The 18,848-nt window shown below is 61.8% G+C and overlaps 1 protein-coding gene across 9 annotated transcripts in view; it reads right to left on the reverse strand.

Annotated features, from left to right (window-relative positions):
• ARHGEF7 (Rho guanine nucleotide exchange factor 7) overlaps window positions 1-18,848 on the reverse strand; it is a 171,967-nt gene that overhangs the window by 21,364 nt on the left and 131,755 nt on the right. For all 9 annotated transcript variants that reach the window (XM_070048561.1, XM_070048562.1, XM_070048559.1 and 6 more), the window contains 6 exons: window positions 10,528-10,666; window positions 8,524-8,583; window positions 7,766-7,912; window positions 2,969-3,055; window positions 1,246-1,324; window positions 735-874 (listed from right to left, as the gene is read on the reverse strand). In XM_070048561.1, coding sequence (XP_069904662.1) covers window positions 735-874; window positions 1,246-1,324; window positions 2,969-3,055; window positions 7,766-7,912; window positions 8,524-8,583; window positions 10,528-10,666 — 652 coding nt within the window. The remainder of the gene's footprint in view (window positions 1-734; window positions 875-1,245; window positions 1,325-2,968; window positions 3,056-7,765; window positions 7,913-8,523; window positions 8,584-10,527; window positions 10,667-18,848) is intronic.

Raw genomic sequence — 18,848 nt, forward strand, 5'->3', positions numbered from 1 at the left:
GAACCACTCAGGGAGAAGGAGGGGACAGCTTAACGGCCGCCTTCGAGACGCCGCGAGGGCGGGAGCCGCGTCAGAACCCGCCTCTGGCCTCCGGCAGCCCACCAGGAGCTCAACGGCGACGCGACGGGAAGCCCAGGACGGCAGGTCCAGTCACGGACGCGGGGAGCCCTGACACGCAGGCTGCAAACAGGACGCAGTCCGCGGCGGAAAACCGCCCCAACAAGGGAGGCGGGGCTACGGCTATGGCTACGGAGAAGAGTCTGCCGGCTGCTTGGTGCGATCGGGTAAAGACACAGCAGCCGCAACAGCAGGCACCGACGCCTCAAGCGTCGGCAGCACGCCGAGAGGCTTCCGCACGGAACTCTGGTGGTGACGATGCCGACACGCGCTGAGGCTCTGAAACCCACACCGCGCTGAGCTTCCTGGAGAAACACTAGCGACACTGCTGACAGCGAAGACGCTGAGCACACGTCCTGGGTAAGGCCTTCAGCGAGAATCTGGCCGCCCCCTTCGCCCGGGAGACTCGAGACACAGGCACGGCCCTCAGAAAAGCCGTCCGGTCCCTGCGTCAGGACGCGCGCCGGGGCTGTCACAGGAGCGCCACAGTCACCCACTGCTGGACGCACAAATGGGACCCAGGCACTCGGCACCCCTGAGGAAGATGCTGACAACGCTGCGAGCACTGATCAGCCGGCGGCCCTGGGGTCTGCGAGGAGACGCGCGCACGCCCTTACGGTGTGAGACGGCACGGAGTGAGGCTTGATGGTGGGGTTGCCCACGGACGCCACCTTGGTCTGCCTGTGCAGGTGGTCCACCCACTCGTGCAGGTCCTGCTGGCTGCTGCAGGACACCAGTATCCGCTCGATCATGCTCCCTGGATGGGCAGGAAAAGAGAGGTTGAGTGGGGAGAGAGTGGCTGAGCGCCATGGCCCCCGCCCCACAGACAGCACGCTCATGCGGTGCACACATGGTGTTCACGGGCACACGCAGCACTCACACAGTGCTCACAGGGTGCACACACGGCGCTCACACGGTGCACACGCAGCGCTCGCATGGCACACACACGGTGCTCACGCAGCACTCATGCAGCGCTCACATGGCGCACACACGGCACTCACACAGCGCTCACATGGCACACACACGACACTCACGAGGCACACACACGGTGCACATGCAGTGCACACACGGCGCTCACACGGTGCACACGCAGTGCTCATGGTCTGCACGCGGCGCTCAAGCCATCACCTGATATCTCGAACGCATTCCTATGACTCTCGCTGTCCTCAAGCTTCGAGATTGTCATTCCTGTCGTCGGAAGCTTTCCCTGAAAAAGACCCCGCCAAAACACAATCAGTGCTTTCCTGATGAGGGATGGAGCAGCGTTAAACAATCTCGGAAACGACAGAACCGTGCGACCCTCAAAGGCGCCTGTTGGCAGCAGACGCATATGGAACACAAACGCGTCTCTCTCGAGTAAGAACACCTAACACCAAAACCCAGAGGGTGAACGGCACACGGGCCCAGGAGGCAGGAAGCCGTGACAAGCAGCCCACCTGCCGGGAGTGCAGGAGTGCTGCCCTTTCTCTGCTGTGCCGAGCAGGCACGCGTGTGCCTCATGAGGAGTCAGAGAAGCTCCGTGTGTGCAGTAAAATTAGGGTGGGGCCTGAGGCCAGACCGGAACTGAGCGAGTTACACCACGTGGCTCCCCAAACACGAGCAAGCGGCCATGCGCAAGGCTGCACGCGTGACAGGCATGGGGGGACAGGGAGCGGCGCTGTCGGTGGAGGGAGGTGCCAGGCACGGCTGAGCACAGTAGCTGGGCCTGCTCGCACAGACCTCGGCACACAGGCCGGGCCAGGCCAAGCAGCTGGGGGACAGTCGGCCAGCCAGGAAGCAGGACTCTGAGCACCTCGAAGGCAGAGCTCCCACCCAGGACTCTCAGTGCCCCTCCGCCTCCAAGGGCCCCAGAGCCCCCTGGACAGTGATGGCCGCGTCACCGTGTTGAGCTGCAGCGCTGGCCCCCGGGGGCACCACATCCCATGCTGCTGGCTCAGACACCCCGAGGGCAGGTTCTAGAAGCAGACACCAATGCCCACGGCACACAGACTACCGGTCAGCACATCCAGGCAGGAAAGCTGCCCCGGAAACGGCGCCCAGAGTGGGCAAACCGGAGGCAGCGGCTCCACCCACCCCAGGACCCACGTGCAGCCAGGGGCAGGAGGCTCTGACCCACGCGGCCCCAAGGGGGAGGGGACCCAGCCAGGCTGAGCGTGACTTCCGCAGGTATGAGCTCAGCTCTCCGCAGCACCAAGGAAAACTCAGGCTGCCGGGTCGGCCTGCACAGATCTGGCCGGATTTCAAAGCACACCTTCTAGAACGGCTGTGTGCTGACAAGTCCTCGGGGTGACAAGGCCTCCTGGGGAAGCCCACCAGCCTGGCTGGGGACAAGGCGGGGAAACAGAGCGGCGGGTGGTGTCTGAGTCCCCGGGGACTCAGTGCCCAGCAGGGGTCGGCAAGGCCTGCCAAGGACGTCCACCGCGGCTGCCATCTTCCCAGGTTAGCTCTCATCGTCACAGAGGAGAGCGGTGAAATGATTCAAACGAGAAAGGCCAAACGCTGGCGTGTTCCCCTGCTGCCCCCCGGGGCAGAGCTGCACGCTCGCGAAGCCGTGGCTCAGGCCTCCGCCCTTACCCACAAGCCCGTGCTGAACACAACACCACACAGCAAACACCGGGCAGGGGCAGGCACCGGCCTGGCCCACAGCACTCTGTCCTCATGGCTTCCTCTTACTTAGAACGGACACCAGGAAACGGCCGGAGCTCTGTGTCCCCACCTGAATCCAGAAGAGCACACACTGCACACAGAGCAGACAGGCATTCGCAGGACTTAACGCGCAAATGCAAAGCCGGCCTGAAGGTCCTCCTGAGACCCGCGGGAAGCACAGGACACAAGCCGGTAACGTGCTCACCTGGTAGATGAAGCCACTCATCCTGGGGCTGGCCGACAGCATTAGCAAGGTGTTTGGGAAGAGCAGAAGATACCTTTCATTCTTTTCCTAGCACAAAGACAAATTCAAAGAACTTTTTGCAAATCATCTTGCACTAGTGAGCATGTCTACTTGCCCCTACGAAACACCACACTCCACTTCCTGTTCAGGGGTCTCTGCCACGTTAGCTAACGTCAGTGGAGACCAAATTCTAGATCAGGTACCAGGTCGTAGCGTGTGACTGACAGCACGAGTTTTAACAGCTACGCAGACAGATGGGTTTACTCAGTTAATAAAGCAAGGCCCTGGGCCCACAGGCCTGTGTGACAACCCCAACAGCACTCAGTTACGGCGCTCAGCTCTGCCACGACTATTTTCAGTTCATCTAAAACTTCTCGTGGTGGCTGAGGCCAAGAAGGAGAAAAGAGCCTGTCAAGTTGTGGTGGCGACAGAACAGCCGGACCCCGAGGCTACAGCGAGGGGTGGGCGGCGAGGGCAAGACTGACCGCGGGTAACGGACTCCGGGCACCTCTCCCAGTCCCCGGCATGCCATCCACCCTTCCCTCAGCTGCCCACGCTCTCCTGGTTACACTGCAGGCTCAGCAGACGCCACTACGACTGAATGACAGAAACTCCCAGACTCTTCGAGGAGAGGCAGATACAGAAACACCACTGCTGGCACCCAAACCACTGCCCAAAGACGTGTGACCAAGCCAGGAAGCCCGGGGTGAGCGTTCCACACAGTGGTTGAGACGCTGCTGGGGACGCTGAGTCCCATCCCGGAGCGTCTGGGTTCTAGCGGTGGCTCCGCCCGACCCCGGCTTCCTGATGACGCACGCCCTGGGAGCCAGCAGGCGACGGCTCCACTGGCTGGGTCCCTGCCCCCACCGCGGCAGACCTACCCCAACCCCACCTCAGCCCTAACCCTCACCCCAACCCCACCCCTAAATGTCACCACCAGCCCAACCCTAACACAAACCCTAACCCTAATCCCAACCCTAACCTTCACCCCAACCCCACCCCAGCCCTAACTCTAACCCTCACCCCAACCCTAACCCTTACCCCAACCCCACCCCTAACAATCACCCCCACCCCAACCCTAGCCCAAATTCTAACCCCCACCCCCACCCTAATCCTAACCCTAGCTCCTAACCCTAACCCTCACCCCTACGCCAACCCTAGTCCTAACCCTTAACTCCTAACTCCTAACCCTAACGCTCACCCCTACCCCAACCCTAACCCTAACCCCAACCCACCCTAACCCCAACACCACCCCTAATCTTCACCCCACCCCCACCCCCACACCACTAACCTTCACCCCCACCTTAACCCTAACCCTCACCCCAACACCACTCCTAACCTTCACCCCCCCCCTAGCCTTAGCCCTAACCCTCACCCCACCCCTAACCGTCACCCCCACCCCCATCCTAGCCCTAACCCTAACCCCGCCCCTAACCGTCACCCCCCCCAGCCCCCCCCCAACCCGGGCAGCAGCACTCACTGGGGTGCACATCTGGCACCACAAGGACACGCTGTGGGACACGTGCCCAAGATCACTAAGTCAGGAAGAGCAGTCACGACTTCTGGGGCACTCAGGCCTCAGCAGCTGGCGGAGGGGACAGACGTCTCAGAATGGGACCTCGCGGGTTCCGATCACGTCAGCTGCTTTTCCCAGAGACAGAACACGCAAAAAGAGGTGCTGCCCTCGTAACGCAGTGAGCATGAACTCACGCGCACGGTCCAAGTGGACGGCTCGGGGGGTTCAGAGGGCAGAACCTGGTTTAACCTCCCACTAAACTAAACCCAGAAGAAAACCGTGACCCCTCCCCACCCCACCACGTGCCGTAAGTAAATGCCAACTGGTACACACGACAGAAAAGTGCAATGACATGAACCACGGGAAACATTCCCAGGAGTGACGGCCGGACAGGCACAGACCTTACAAGGCTCTAGACAAGCCCGCACCCAGATCTAAGCCCCTCTAATGCACTCTAACAAGCCCCAGACCAAGTTGTGACAGGACAGGAGTCCTGCTGGGTTTTGTCCTCACTGACGGTCCCTGAGGACCTGTGTGGCAGGACCCCAAAGAGGGGACAGACGGGTGGTGACAGTGGTGGGCTGCCATGACGACCCTGTGTGGCGGGACCCCAAGGAGGGGACAGACGGGTGGTGACAGCAGGTGGGCTGCCATGATGACCCTGTGTGGCGGGACCCCAAGGAGGGGACAGACGGGTGGTGACAGCAGGTGGGCTGCCATGATGACCCTGTGTGGCAGGACCCTAAGGAGGGGACAGACGGGCAGTGACAGCAGGTGGGCTGCCATGATGACCCTGTGTGGCGGGACCCTAAGGAGGGGACAGACGGATGGTGACAGCAGGTGGGCTGCCATGATGACCCTGTGTGGCAGGACCCTAAGGAGGGGACAGACGGGCAGTGACAGTGGTGGGCTGCCCTGATGACCCTGTGTGGCAGGACCCTAAGGAGGGGACAGACGGGTGGTGACGGTGGGCTGCCATGATGACCCTGTGTGGCGGGACCCCAAGGAGGGGACAGCAGGCGGTGACAGCAGGTGGGCTGCCATGATGACCCTGTGTGGCGGGGCCCCAAGGGGGGACAGACAGGTGGTGACAGCAGGTGGGCTGCCATGATGACCCTGTGTGGCGGGGCCCTAAGGAGGGGACAGACGGGCAGTGACAGTGGTGGGCTGCCCTGATGACCCTGTGAGGCAGGGCCCCGAGGAGAGGACAGACGGGCAGTGACAGCAGGTGGGCTGCCATGATGACCCTGTGTGGCAGGACCCCAAGGAGGGGACAGACGGGCAGTGACAGCAGGTGGGCTGCCATGATGACCCTGTGTGGCAGGACCCTAAGGAGAGGACAGACGGGCAGTGACAGTGGTAGGCTGCCATGATGACCCTGTGTGGCAGGGCCCCAAGGGGGGACAGACAGGTGGTGACAGCAGGTGGGCTGCCATGATGACCCTGTGTGGCAGGACCCTAAGGAGGGGACAGACAGGCAGTGACAGTGGTGGGCTGCCATGATGACCCTGTGTGGCAGGGCCCCGAGGAGGGGACAGACGGGCGTTGACAGCAGGTGGGCTGCCATGATGACCCTGTGTGGCAGGGCCCCGAGGAGGGGACAGACAGGCGGTGACAGCAGGTGGGCTGCCATGATGACCCTGTCGGCGGGACCCCAAGGAGGGGACAGACGGGCGGTGACAGTGGTGGGCTGCCATGATGACCCTGTGTGGCAGGACCCTAAGGAGGGGACAGACGGGCGTTGACAGCAGGTGGGCTGCCCTGATGACCCTGTGTGGCAGGACCCCGAGGAGGGGACAGACGGACGTTGACAGCAGGTGGGCTGCCATGATGACCCTGTGTGGCAGGACCCCGAGGAGAGGACAGACGGGCAGTGACAGCAGGTGGGCTGCCATGATGACCCTGTGTGGCAGGGCCCCAAGGGGGGACAGACAGGTGGTGACAGCAGGTGGGCTGCCATGACGACCCTGTGTGGCAGGACCCCAAGGAGGGGACAGACGGGTGGTGACAGCAGGTGGGCTGCCATGATGACCCTGTGTGGCAGGACCCCGAGGCGGGGACAGACGGGCGGGGACAGTGGTGGGCTGCCATGATGACCCTGTGTGGCAGGACCCCGAGGAGGGGACAGACGGGCGGTGACAGTGGTGGGCTGCCATGATGACCCTGTGTGGCAGGACCCCGAGGCGGGGACAGACGGGCGGGGACAGTGGTGGGCTGCCATGATGACCCTGTGTGGCAGGACCCCGAGGAGGGGACAGACGGGTGGTGACAGCAGGTGGGCTGCCATGACGACCCTGTGAGGCAGGCCCCGAGGCGGGACAGACGGGCGGGGACAGTGGCGGGCTGCCCTGATGACCCTGTGAGGCGGGACCCCGAGGAGGGACAGACGGGCGGGGACAGTGGTGGGCTGCCATGATGACCCTGTGTGGCGGGGCCCCGAGGAGGGACAGACGGGCGGGGACAGTGGCGGGCTGCCCTGATGACCCTGTGTGGCAGGGCCCCGAGGAGGGGACAGACGGGCGGGGACAGTGGTGGGCTGCCATGATGACCCTGTGTGGCAGGACCCCGAGGCGGGACAGCAGGCGGGGACAGTGGTGGGCTGCCATGATGACCCTGTGAGGCAGGGCCCCGAGGAGGGACAGACGGGCAGTGACAGCAGGTGGGCTGCCCTGATGACCCTGTGTGGCAGGGCCCCGAGGAGGGGACAGACGGGCGGGGACGGTGGCGGGCTGCCATGATGACCCTGTGTGGCAGGCCCTGGGGCGGGACAGCGGGCGGGGACGGTGGTGGGCTGCCATGATGACCCTGTGTGGCAGGACCCCGAGGAGAGGACAGACGGGCAGTGACAGCAGGTGGGCTGCCATGATGACCCTGTGTGGCAGGCCCCGAGGCGGGACAGCAGGCGGGGACGGTGGCGGGCTGCCATGATGACCCTGTGTGGCAGGCCCCGAGGGGGGACAGACGGGCGGGGACGGTGGTGGGCTGCCCTGACGACCCTGTGTGGCAGGCCCCGAGGCGGGACAGACGGGCGGGGACGGTGGTGGGCTGCCATGATGACCCTGTGTGGCAGGCCCCGAGGGGGGACAGACGGGCGGGGACGGTGGTGGGCTGCCCTGACGACCCTGTGTGGCAGGGCCCCGGGGGGGACAGCGGGCGGGGACGGTGGTGGGCTGCCATGATGACCCTGTGTGGCGGGGCCCCGAGGGGGGACAGCAGGCGGGGACGGTGCTGGGCTGCGGTACCTCGCTCCCTGCACACTGCATCACGACCTGCGACATGAAGATGACGCTGCCCAGGGTCTTGATGCCGTCCCCCTCCCAGTTCCGGATGGCCTCCGTCAGGATCTGGGACTCCAGCTCTTTCCTCTTCCGCACCTCCTGACACTGGGCCTGAGACACAGAACGACACTGTCAGACAGGACCTCCCGAAGCTTCCAGACTGGCTGTGCTGTCTCTGCCTGACCCCTCCCACTGACAGCCACTGCTTCCTGGCCTACCTCCTAAGACAGGTAATCGACTGACCTGCTTGACTGTATGGAGTTGGAAACATTTTCTTTAAAAAAAAAAGTATGGGATTAACTCACAGAAGCAAACACAACTTGGCTGCAACACCCAGCAGTATTCCTACAAACAGAGCAGATCCTGCCACTGTAGGAACGGAAGCGGACGCTCTGGCTCACTGGCCTCGCCAACATAAAGGCCAAAGACAGTAAGGGCCAGGGCAACTGTGCTCCCTGGAGGAACACGTGTGGGCGGAGCCACCGGAGCCCCGCTGTGGCCGCGGCTGTGACACTAAGGAGTGGTGCCTTCCAGAATCTACAGCCACCAGGTCCCTCAGCGGGTGCCCAGCGCCCGCTCCAACAGCAGTGACGGCCACGGGGTCCCCACGCCTCGCTCATCGTCATCTCTCATGCGAGCAGACGCTGAAGCCGCGTGAAAGCAGCTCTCGTCACCTAACCTGTCCCTCCCGATTCACTGCCACACTCGGCTCCAGCACTTACAGACAGGTTCTTGAAGGCAGTCATGGACTTCTGGATATCCTGTCTGTCGGGATGATGATCCTTTGAAGAAGAAACACCCTATGAGCTTCTGCATCACAAGCCAGGACGCCAGCACCGCTCACTCCGCAGCCCTGCTCTCCTCAGCGGGAGCCACGGGATTTAGCGTGGGGGAAAGACAGCGGCGGGGCAGGCGTCAGCAAACGAAGCCGGTTTCGTGAATGATGCGTTCCTGCAGCCTGCAGCTTCAGGCTGTCTCCGGCCACTGCTGCGCGGACCGTCAGAGGGTCCTGGCTAGTGCCCTGGTGACGGGGGCCCCGACAGCTCCTCCCTCCACCTGTCGGAACACACAGCCCGAGTCCCTGGCTAGTGCCCTGGTGACGGGGGCCCCGACAGCTCCTCCCTCCACCTGTCGGAACACACAGCCCCGAGTCCCTGGCTAGTGCCCTGGGTGACGGGGGCCCCGACAGCTCCTCCCTCCACCTGTGGGAACACACAGCCCGAGTCCCTGGCTAGCGCCCTGGGTGACGGGGGCCCCGACAGCTCCTCCCTCCACCTGTGGGAACACACAGCCCGAGTCCCTGGCTAGCGCCCTGGGTGACGGGGGCCCCGACAGTTCCTCCCTCCACCTGTCGGAACACACAGCCCGAGTCCCTGGCTAGCGCCCTGGGTGACGGGGGCCCCGACAGCTCCTCCTCCACCTGTCGGAACACACAGCCCCGAGTCCCTGGCTAGCGCCCTGGGTGACAGGGGCCCCGACAGCTCCTCCCTCCACCTGTCGGAACACACAGCCCGAGTCCCTGGCTAGTGCCCTGGGTGACGGGGGCCCCGACAGCTCCTCCCTCCACCTGTCGGAACACACAGCCCGAGTCCCTGGCTAGCGCCCTGGGTGACGGGGGCCCCGACAGCTCCTCCTCCACCTGTCGGAACACACAGCCCCGAGTCCCTGGCTAGCGCCCTGGGTGACAGGGGCCCCGACAGCTCCTCCCTCCACCTGTGGGAACACACAGCCCGAGTCCCTGGCTAGCGCCCTGGTGACGGGGGCCCCGACAGCTCCTCCCTCCACCTGTCGGAACACACAGCCCGAGTCCCTGGCTAGTGCCCTGGGTGACAGGGGCCCCGACAGCTCCTCCCTCCACCTGTTGGAACACACAGCCCGAGTCCCTGGCTAGCGCCCTGGGTGACGGGGGCCCCGACAGCTCCTCCCTCCACCTGTCGGAACACACAGCCCGAGTCCCTGGCTAGCGCCCTGGGTGACGGGGGCTGCGACAGCTCCTCCCTCCACCTGTCGGAACACACAGCCCGAGTCCCTGGCTAGTGCCCTGGTGACGGGGGCCCCGACAGCTCCTCCCTCCACCTGTGGGAACACACAGCCCCGAGTCCCTGGCTAGCGCCCTGGTGACGGGGACCCCGACAGCTCCTCCCTCCACCTGTGGGAACACACAGCCCGAGTCCCTGGCTAGCGCCCTGGGTGACGGGGGCTGCGACAGCTCCTCCCTCCACCTGTCGGAACACACAGCCCGAGTCCCTGGCTAGTGCCCTGGTGACGGGGGCCCCGACAGCTCCTCCCTCCACCTGTGGGAACACACAGCCCGAGTCCCTGGCTAGCGCCCTGGGTGACGGGGGCCCCGACAGCTCCTCCCTCCACCTGTCAGAACACACAGCCCCGAGTCCCTGGCTAGGGCCCTGGGTGACAGGGGCCCCGACAGCTCCTCCTCCACCTGTCAGAACACACAGCCCGAGTCCCTGGCTAGCGCCCTGGGTGACGGGGGCCCCGACAGCTCCTCCCTCCACCTGTCAGAACACACAGCCCCGAGTCCCTGGCTAGGGCCCTGGGTGACAGGGGCTGCGACAGCTCCTCCTCCACCTGTCAGAACACACAGCCCGAGTCCCTGGCTAGCGCCCTGGGTGACGGGGGCCCCGACAGCTCCTCCCTCCACCTGTCAGAACACACAGCCCGAGTCCCTGGCTAGGGCCCTGGGTGACGGGGGCCCCGACAGCTCCTACCTCCATGTGTCTTTCGAGCTCCTTGAGCAGCGTGGGGTACTTGTCGAGGCGCATGAAGGGTCTGCTGAGGCCGGTGGTCAACACGAGAATCCCCGGGCTGTTGGCACCTTTCATCTCCATGAACTCCCCCAGGTCCTCACTGGGCAGGGCGGAAGATGGAGCTCGGGTCAGGGCGAGTGGTCCTCACGGCTCTCTGACTTCCACTGAGGGGCCAGCACTCACAGCAGGCGACACTGTTCCGACTTGGGTTTTGAAGCCTACACACAACTTTGCTAAGCAAACATGAGCTGCTCTTCTGAAACGCCAAAGGAGACCCCCGGAGGGTCCCAGCTCTGCGCTCCCACGAGCAACAGCAGCTGTGCGTGTCGCGGGATCAGCAAGTCTGCGCAGTTCTGCTAGCGCCAGAGTGGGCCACGTCCCGAGCTGCCCAGACGGCCCCCAGAGGCCCTCCTGCAACCCCATCCAGGGCCCCAGCTTCTGCACACCCAGCAACGGCTCCCGACCTGGAGGCCGCGCAGAGCACCACAGGCCGGGAAGCAGCACGGTGGAGGCTTCACACCTCCCACACCACTCCGTCGTCACGTCGCGAGAGGAGAGGGGCAACACTGCACGTCCAGAGCCCCACCGAGGCGCGGCCTCCCCGCTCAGCACCCTGTCCCAGCGTCTCGGTCAGCCGAGTGTTCCCACAGGGGCCCTCCTCATCCCGCGGTTCCACGCCCGTCGCCTCTGCCCTCACAGTTCCACAGGAACTGGGCTCACACCAACACGTCTGTGAGTGCTGCTCGCTACTGGACACTGACTTCACCTCTGCCGTGGGGCCCGGCCTGCCACCCTCACCCCCCGTGCATCACCTCCAGCCCTGCAACCATGCCAGCTGGGAGAGGGGCACGCCAGCCCAGGCACCTCGTGCCACGTTCTCCAAGCGTGAGCCCTCAGCACCTCGCCAGATCCTGAAGACCAGGACAACCCCTAGCACTTCACCACGTCCCGGGAGATCCGGGAGACCCTCTGGTCGCGCCACGTCACCTCCCAGGAGACAGGGCACCTCAGTCACCACGTCACACCCCGAGGGGCCAGGACCACCCCCTCGTCACCTGTCACCCCCTGGGAACCAGGGAGTGCCCTCAGCCATCAGTCCAGTGTCAGGACCCCCACGCCTCGACCCAAAAGGCTGGACTCAAATGACCCCCCCAGCAGCACCCTGAGCAAACCTCTTTTCCTAGCACAGAGGCTTTTCTGCAAACAGGAGGAGGTGTCTCTCAGAAAGCTACGAAGGGCGCTCTAAGAGACCACAAAGATCCTAACAGAAAACCTGAGAGGCCACACTCCGTTCAGGTTTCCAAAGGAGCCCGGGACAGCCCTGCCAGGCCACACCATGCCGGCTCCAGACCTACGAGGCCTTGGCGACCCCCGGGCACAGCAAACACTCACAGGCTCCCGGTGGTGTCGGGCTGAGTTCAGATGGTGACTCCTATAGCCCGACGCCCACCCTCCAACAACCGCACGAGGAGAGGAGCCGGGCGGGCACCTCGGTGGCTCCGCCCAGCCATCCACCCAGCCTCACGCCATGCCGCCTAGGCTTCGGAGGGCAGGAACACGCCGCCCGGCCAAACCACCTTAGAAACGTGCCGAAACCATGCCGCCTTGAAGGAAAGCAGCCTTCCGTGCCCTGAGCACGTCACACAGCTCAGACGCCACCCGGCACGCACAGGACTCACAGCCCCATCAGCCATCCACACCAGCAGCAGTCCTTCAGATCAGCGGACGTGCACACTCAGGTATCGGCCAAGCCAAGCACCGTCCTAGCTATAGACCAGCAGAAAATAGCCTGTCCTCAGTGTACACAAGGCAGCCTTCACAGCTACACATCAAAACATGGCCAACAAAACCACCCAACTCCTTCTGAGGGCTGGGGAGGGTACCGTAGGGTGTGTACACACCCATGTGTTTTGCAGGCAACACGCAACTCAACACCTTCAGTCTCCAATTTTTGTGCTTCCTAAGAACTGTGTTCAAGGTGGGCATCTGGCCAAGGGCAGGTGCTTGGTGTAGAGGTGACGTGTTGGTGTAGGGGTGTTGGTACAGTGTGTGGTGTAGAGGTGAGGTGCTGGTGTAGAGGTGAGGTGTTGGTGTAGAGGTGAGGTGCCGATGTAGAGGTGAGGTGTTGGTGTAGAGGTGAGGTGTGTGGTGTAGTGTGTGGTGTAGAGGTGAGGTGCCGATGTAGAGGTGAGGTGTGTGGTGTAGTGTGTGGTGCAGAGGTGAGGTGCTGGTGTAGAGGTGAGGTGTGTGGTCTAGAGGTGAGGTGTGCAGTCTAGAGGTGATGTGTGTGGTGTAGTGTGTGGTGTAGAGGTGAGGTGCTGGTGTAGAGGTGAGGTGTTGGTGTAGTGTGTGATATAGAGGTGAGGTGCTGGTGTAGACGTGAGGTGTGTGGTATAGAGGTGAGGTGTGTGGTACCGAGATGAGGTGTGTGGTGTAGAGGTGAGGTGTTGGTGTGGAGGTGAGGTGTGTGGTGTAGAGATGAGATGTGTGGTGTAGTGTGTGGTGTAGAGGTGAGGTGTTGGTGTAGAGGTGAGGTGTGTGGTGTAGTGTGTGGTGTAGAGGTGAGGTGCTGGTGTAGTGTGTGGTGTAGAGGTGAGGTGTGTGGTACCGAGATGAGGTGTGTGGTGTAGAGGTGAGGTGTTGGTGTGGAGGTGAGGTGTGTGGTGTAGAGGTGAGGTGCCGGTGTAGTGTGTGGTCTAGAGGTGAGGTGCCGGTGTGGAGGTGAGGTGTGTGGTGTAGTGTGTGGTGTAGAGGTGAGGTGTGGTGTAGTGTGTGGTGTAGAGGTGAGGTGCTGGTGCAGTGTGTGGTGTAGAGGTGAGGTGCTGGTGTAGTGTGTGGTGTAGAGATGAGGTGTGTGGTGTAGTGTGTGGTATAGAGGTGAGGTGCTGGTGTAGTGTGTGGTGTAGAGATGAGAGGTGTGTGGTGTAGTGTGTGGTGCAGAGGTGAGGTGCTGGTGTAGTGTGTGGTGTAGAGGTGAGGTGTGTGGTGTAGTGTGTGGTGTAGAGGTGAGGTGCTGGTGTGGAGGTGAGGTGTGTGGTGTAGAGGTGAGGTGCTGGTGTAGTGTGTGGTGTGGAGGTGAGGTGTGTGGTGTAGTGTGTGGTGTAGAGGTGAGGTGTGTGGTGTAGTGTGTGGTGTAGTGTGTGGTGTAGAGGTGAGGTGTGTGGTGTAGTGTGTGGTGTAGAGGTGAGGTGCCGGTGTAGTGTGTGGTGTAGAGGTGAGGTGCTGGTGTGGAGGTGAGGTGTGTGGTGTAGTGTGTGGTGTAGAGGTGAGGTGCTGGTGTAGTGTGTGGTGTGGAGGTGTAGTGTGTGGTGTAGAGGTGAGGTGTGTGGTGTAGTGTGTGGTGTAGAGGTGAGGTGCCGGTGTAGTGTGTGGTGTGGAGATGAGGTGCTGGTGTGGAGGTGAGGTGCCGGTGTAGTGTGTGGTCTAGAGGTGAGGTGCTGGCGTGGAGCTGAGGTGTGTGGTGTAGTGTGTGGTGTAGAGGTGAGGTGTGTGGTGTAGAGATGAGAGGTGTGTGGTGTAGTGTGTGGTGTGGAGGTGAAATGTGTGGCGTAGTGTGTGGTGTGGAGATGAGGTGTTGGTGTAGTGTGTGGTGTAGAGATGAGAGGTGTGTGGTGTAGTGTGTGGTGTGGAGGTGAGGTGTGTGGTGTAGAGATGAGAGGTGTGTGGTGTAGTGTGTGGTGTGGAGGTGAGGTGCCGGTGTAGTGTGTGGTCTAGAGGTGAGGTGCTGGCGTGGAGGTGAGGTGTGTGGTGTAGTGTGTGGTGTGGAGGTGAGGTGTGTGGTGTAGTGTGTGGTGTGGAGGTGAGGTGTGTGGTGTAGTGTGTGGTGTGGAGGTGAGGTGTGTGGTGTAGTGTGTGGTGTGGAGGTGAGGTGTGTGGTGTAGTGTGTGGTGTGGAGGTGAGGTGTGTGGTGTGGAGGTGAGGTGTGTGGTGTAGTGTGTGGTGTGGAGGTGAGGTGTGTGGTGTAGTGTGTGGTGTGGAGGTGAGGTGTGTGGTGTAGTGTGTGGTGTAGAGGTGAGGTGTGTGGTGTAGTGTGTGGTGTGGAGGTGAGGTGTGTGGTGTAGTGTGTGGTGTAGAGGTGAGGTGCCAGTGTAGTGTGTGGTGTAGAGGTGAGGTGTGTGGTGTAGTGTGTGGTGTAGAGATGAGGTGCTGGTGTAGTGTGTGGTGTAGAGGTGAGGTGCTGGTGTAGTGTGTGGTGTAGAGGTGTAGTGTGTGGTATAGAGGTGAGGTGCTGGTGTAGTGTGTGGTCTAGAGGTGAGGTGCTGGCGTGGAGCTGAGGTGTGTGGTGTAGTGTGTGGTGTAGAGGTGAGGTGCTGGTGTAGTGTGTGGTCTAGAGGTGTAGTGTGTGGTATAGAGGTGAGGTGCTGGTGTAGTGTGTGGTCTAGAGGTGAGGTGCTGGCGTGGAGGTGAGGTGTGTGGTGTAGTGTGTGGTGTAGAGGTGAGGTGCTGGTGTAGTGTGTGGTGTAGAGGTGAGGTGCCGGTGTGGAGGTGAGGTGTGTGGTGTAGTGTGTGGTGTAGAGATGAGGTGCTGGTGTAGTGTGTGGTGTAGAGGTGAGGTGCTGGTGTAGTGTGTGGTGTAGAGGTGAGGTGCCGGTGTGGAGGTGAGGTGTGTGGTGTAGTGTGTGGTGTAGAGATGAGGTGCTGGTGTAGTGTGTGGTGTAGAGGTGTAGTGTGTGGTGTAGAGATGAGAGGTGTGTGGTGTAGTGTGTGGTGTAGAGGTGAGGTGCCGGTGTAGTGTGTGGTGTAGAGGTGAGGTGCTGGCGTGGAGGTGAGGTGTGTGGTGTAGTGTGTGGTGTAGAGGTGAGGTGCCGGTGTAGTGTGTGGTGTAGAGGTGAGGTGCCGGTGTGGAGGTGAGGTGTGTGGTGTAGTGTGTGGTGTAGAGATGAGGTGCCGGTGTAGTGTGTGGTGTAGAGGTGAGGTGCCGGTGTGGAGGTGAGGTGTTTGGCGTAGAGGTGTTGGGTTAACGTGCCAGCACCCCACACTGAAGTCCTGGCTCCACTCCCAACCCCTGTTCCCTGCAGTGCAGACCCTGGAGGCAGGGGTGGTGGCTCAAGCCCTCGGGATTCCGTATCCCACATGGAAACCCGGCCTCAGTGCCCACATCCCGGCTCGGCCTGGCCCAGCCCCACTGCTGCAGGCGCCCAAGACGAAGCATGGCTGGCAGCTCGCTTTCACCTCCCAAATACGTGAATTACTAGAATGTTACAGCTGTTCTGTCAGGCCAGCCAGAGGACGGAGGTACGGACACAAGGCGAGCGCGCCAAGGCCTTGCCCTGAGCTGCGTCCGTGCACACCGTCGGCGCCTGAGCGCAGTCGCCCGCTCCTGCCTGCATCTCTAATCCTGAGCCCCTGCCTCGCTTAGCCCTGACGGGGGCTGGGAGACGGGCGGGCAGCGGGCAGAGCACTGCCGCCACCCCCCCTCCCCCACTGCTCTCCTCGCCTGGGTGACAGTGAGGGCTACGGACAGCTCTGGAAGGCAGAGGAGAGGGAACAGCGTCGGCTGACCCGCCCGGCCTGCTGCTCTGCGTGTGCCGCGGGGACCCCCACCCCACGAGGCCTGCCACCTGCACTGCCGTTGCCTGCAAAGCTGAGAGCAGAAGCCCACGCCGGTGCACCGGCACCCGTCCACAGGCACCGGAAGGCTGCCCACAGGCTCACGGCACCCACCTCCACAGACCCCCGGTGTCTCCCCAAATCATCCACTCCACCAACCCCTGACGCACGAGCGGAGTGAGCAGGACAGACTTCCATTCCACCGCATTTCTCTAAGTACTGACAAGTTATCAGGCAGCCATAAATTCAAACTCTGACACTAAAAATACATTTCAACTCCCTTAAATTAAATCTTGCAGGGCCTTTTCCACCAAGATAAAAAACCAAGGAAGAATCTATTCAGGTCACTGCTGATAGATCTGAGGGTTCATGTGGAACTTCCTAACTATGCTAACAGCAGAGAAAAATGAACAAAATTGAGTCATCCTCATCATGCCCCCAAAACACAATAAAATTAACAGCTTCAGCGAAATGTTTACAAGCAAAAGTAACTTCCCTTAATCTCCCACAAACTTCTTGACATGCCAGAACATGTACACACGTTAAGAAGAGAAACACAACTTGGTAAATCCTCCTGGATGCTGCTTCGTTCTGCAGCTTCACTTCAGTAGCATGATAAACAACACAGCGGCTGCAGCCTTGTTGGGCAAACAATGGCTCCTTCAGCTTCCCGTCTTTCCGTGCTAGCAACCGTCGGCGCTTACCGCCACGCACCAGGGCACAGCAGAGAAGCCTGCGAGACGGAGGGGCAGGGACAAGCAGAACGCGGCCTTCTCAGCGTGTGGGTCGCCCAGCACAGCAGCCGCCTCTGAAGAGCCAGTCAGGGACCTGAGCCGTGCACACCAGTCACCCTGCCCGCCCTGCACCGGATCCTCACTCGGACCACGGCGTCAGCAAGGCAAAGACCGACCGTGAGGCTGCAGCAAGGCTCTCACGCTGAACACGCTGCTCCGACATCGCCCCTCCTGTCACACCCCAACCCAAGACCCCCGCGCTCGTGGTATGGCCACTGGAAGACGACGCAGGGGAGCGGCAAGCACACGCACTGGGCATCCATGGGAACAAGCAGGGCCATGAAGACGCCGTCAGCCACAGGCACTCAGAGGCGCACGACGCCGACTTACACTTGGGAAGCGGGGCGCGCTCCATGGCCGGCAGAGTGGGCACTGTGGCGGCTCTCGGGCCTCAGGAGGGCACACAGGCACCGCATCCCGCTGCCTCGGTGCCTGCTGGCCCCAGCCAACTCCCCTCCCCGGTGCCTTCGCCTCCCAGAGTCAGCACCACAGCAGCTGCCCCGGGGCTGCTGTCCAGGGAGTGACCTCATCGCCACATCCACTCTGGGCAGGCCACGTGGGGCAGACACAAAGACCCATCTGTCCTTTTTTTTCCTGGTTATTTTGAGAAAATTCTGCGCTCCCCTTCCAGACAGGACACAAACAGTCATTAAGGTAACAGCAGAGCTGACACACGTTCGCATGAGCCTTTCTCCAGAGAGCCGGGGCCTTCAGAAACGGCAGCGCCCGCAGTCATCCCCAGGAGGGTGCTGGCTTCCACGCAGAAAAGGCTGGGACCCCTCCCTGGACAGTCCACGTCGCCTTCTTCCTACAAGCAGGCCCTAAAGAAAGCGGCCCACCACCCACACTGCGATGGGAGAAAGTGCAAACATTCTGCACTTTCCCGACTCAAGTCCCTCACCCCGGCTCAGTGACCGCTGGGGACTCTGCAGACAAGGGTTTGGCACTCGCACTGTGCGACGTCGAGTAACTCACAAACCCAGGAGCAGACGGCGCAGCCCGCAAGCAAGCGCTCAGGCCGGGATGCCGCCCGGCGCAGTGGAGCCCATCCCCGGGGTGCACGCCTCGGGACCTCCTCTCCGGAGACGCCGGGTGTCCTGATCCCATCTCTCACACTGGTCCACCTGGAGGGGCTGACCATAAAGGGAGGGAGGGGTCGTGAAAACCCAACGCTCTCCGACCTGTGTGCACTGAGGAACTTCCGGCTTCGTTCACAGGCAATTCACTCTGACCTGACTCCTCTCCCTGCACCGCGACTGGGACCTCGCAGACGCAGGGTAAGCCTGGAGGTGGTGGCGGCTCAGAGCAAGGGGTCGCGATCCTGCAGGCCCTGCTCCACAGCGCTAACCGGAGAGCAGCGTCGGCTGCCCACAAGGTTTTCATTGTTTTATTTTTAGTATTAATTAAAAATGTTAAAGACTGGCTGAAATCAAATATTTAAATTTAAAAGCATAATGGTGCTTACAGTTTTAAAAATTTTAATTTATTTGCAAAGCAAAACAGCTTCTGCTTAAAGGCTCACTCTCCAAACGCCTGCAATCGCTGGGCCCAAAGGCAAGAGCCCAGCAACCAATCCAGTCCCTATGTGAGCTGCAGAGCCAACGACCTGGTCATCACCCCACCCCCTGGTCTGCATTAGCAGGACACGGGAGCCAGGAGCTGTGGCAGAGAACTGAACCCAAGCCCTACAGTGGGGGAGCCGGGCATCTACACTGCCAGCCCACACACCTGCCCATCACCTATAGTGAGACCTGGACACCTGACCTCAGTCCTCACACCTGTCCATCACCTACAGTGAGACCTGGACACCTGACCTCAGTCCTCACACCTGCCCATCACCTAGTGTGAGACCTGGACACCTGACCTCAGTCCTCACACCTCTCCATCACCTAGTGTGAGACCTGGACACCTGACCTCAGTCCACACACCTGCCCGTCA

The sequence above is a fragment of the Oryctolagus cuniculus genome, chromosome 9, assembly GCF_964237555.1.
Source record: "Oryctolagus cuniculus chromosome 9, mOryCun1.1, whole genome shotgun sequence".
In the NCBI taxonomy this organism is placed as follows: Eukaryota; Metazoa; Chordata; class Mammalia; order Lagomorpha; family Leporidae; genus Oryctolagus; species Oryctolagus cuniculus.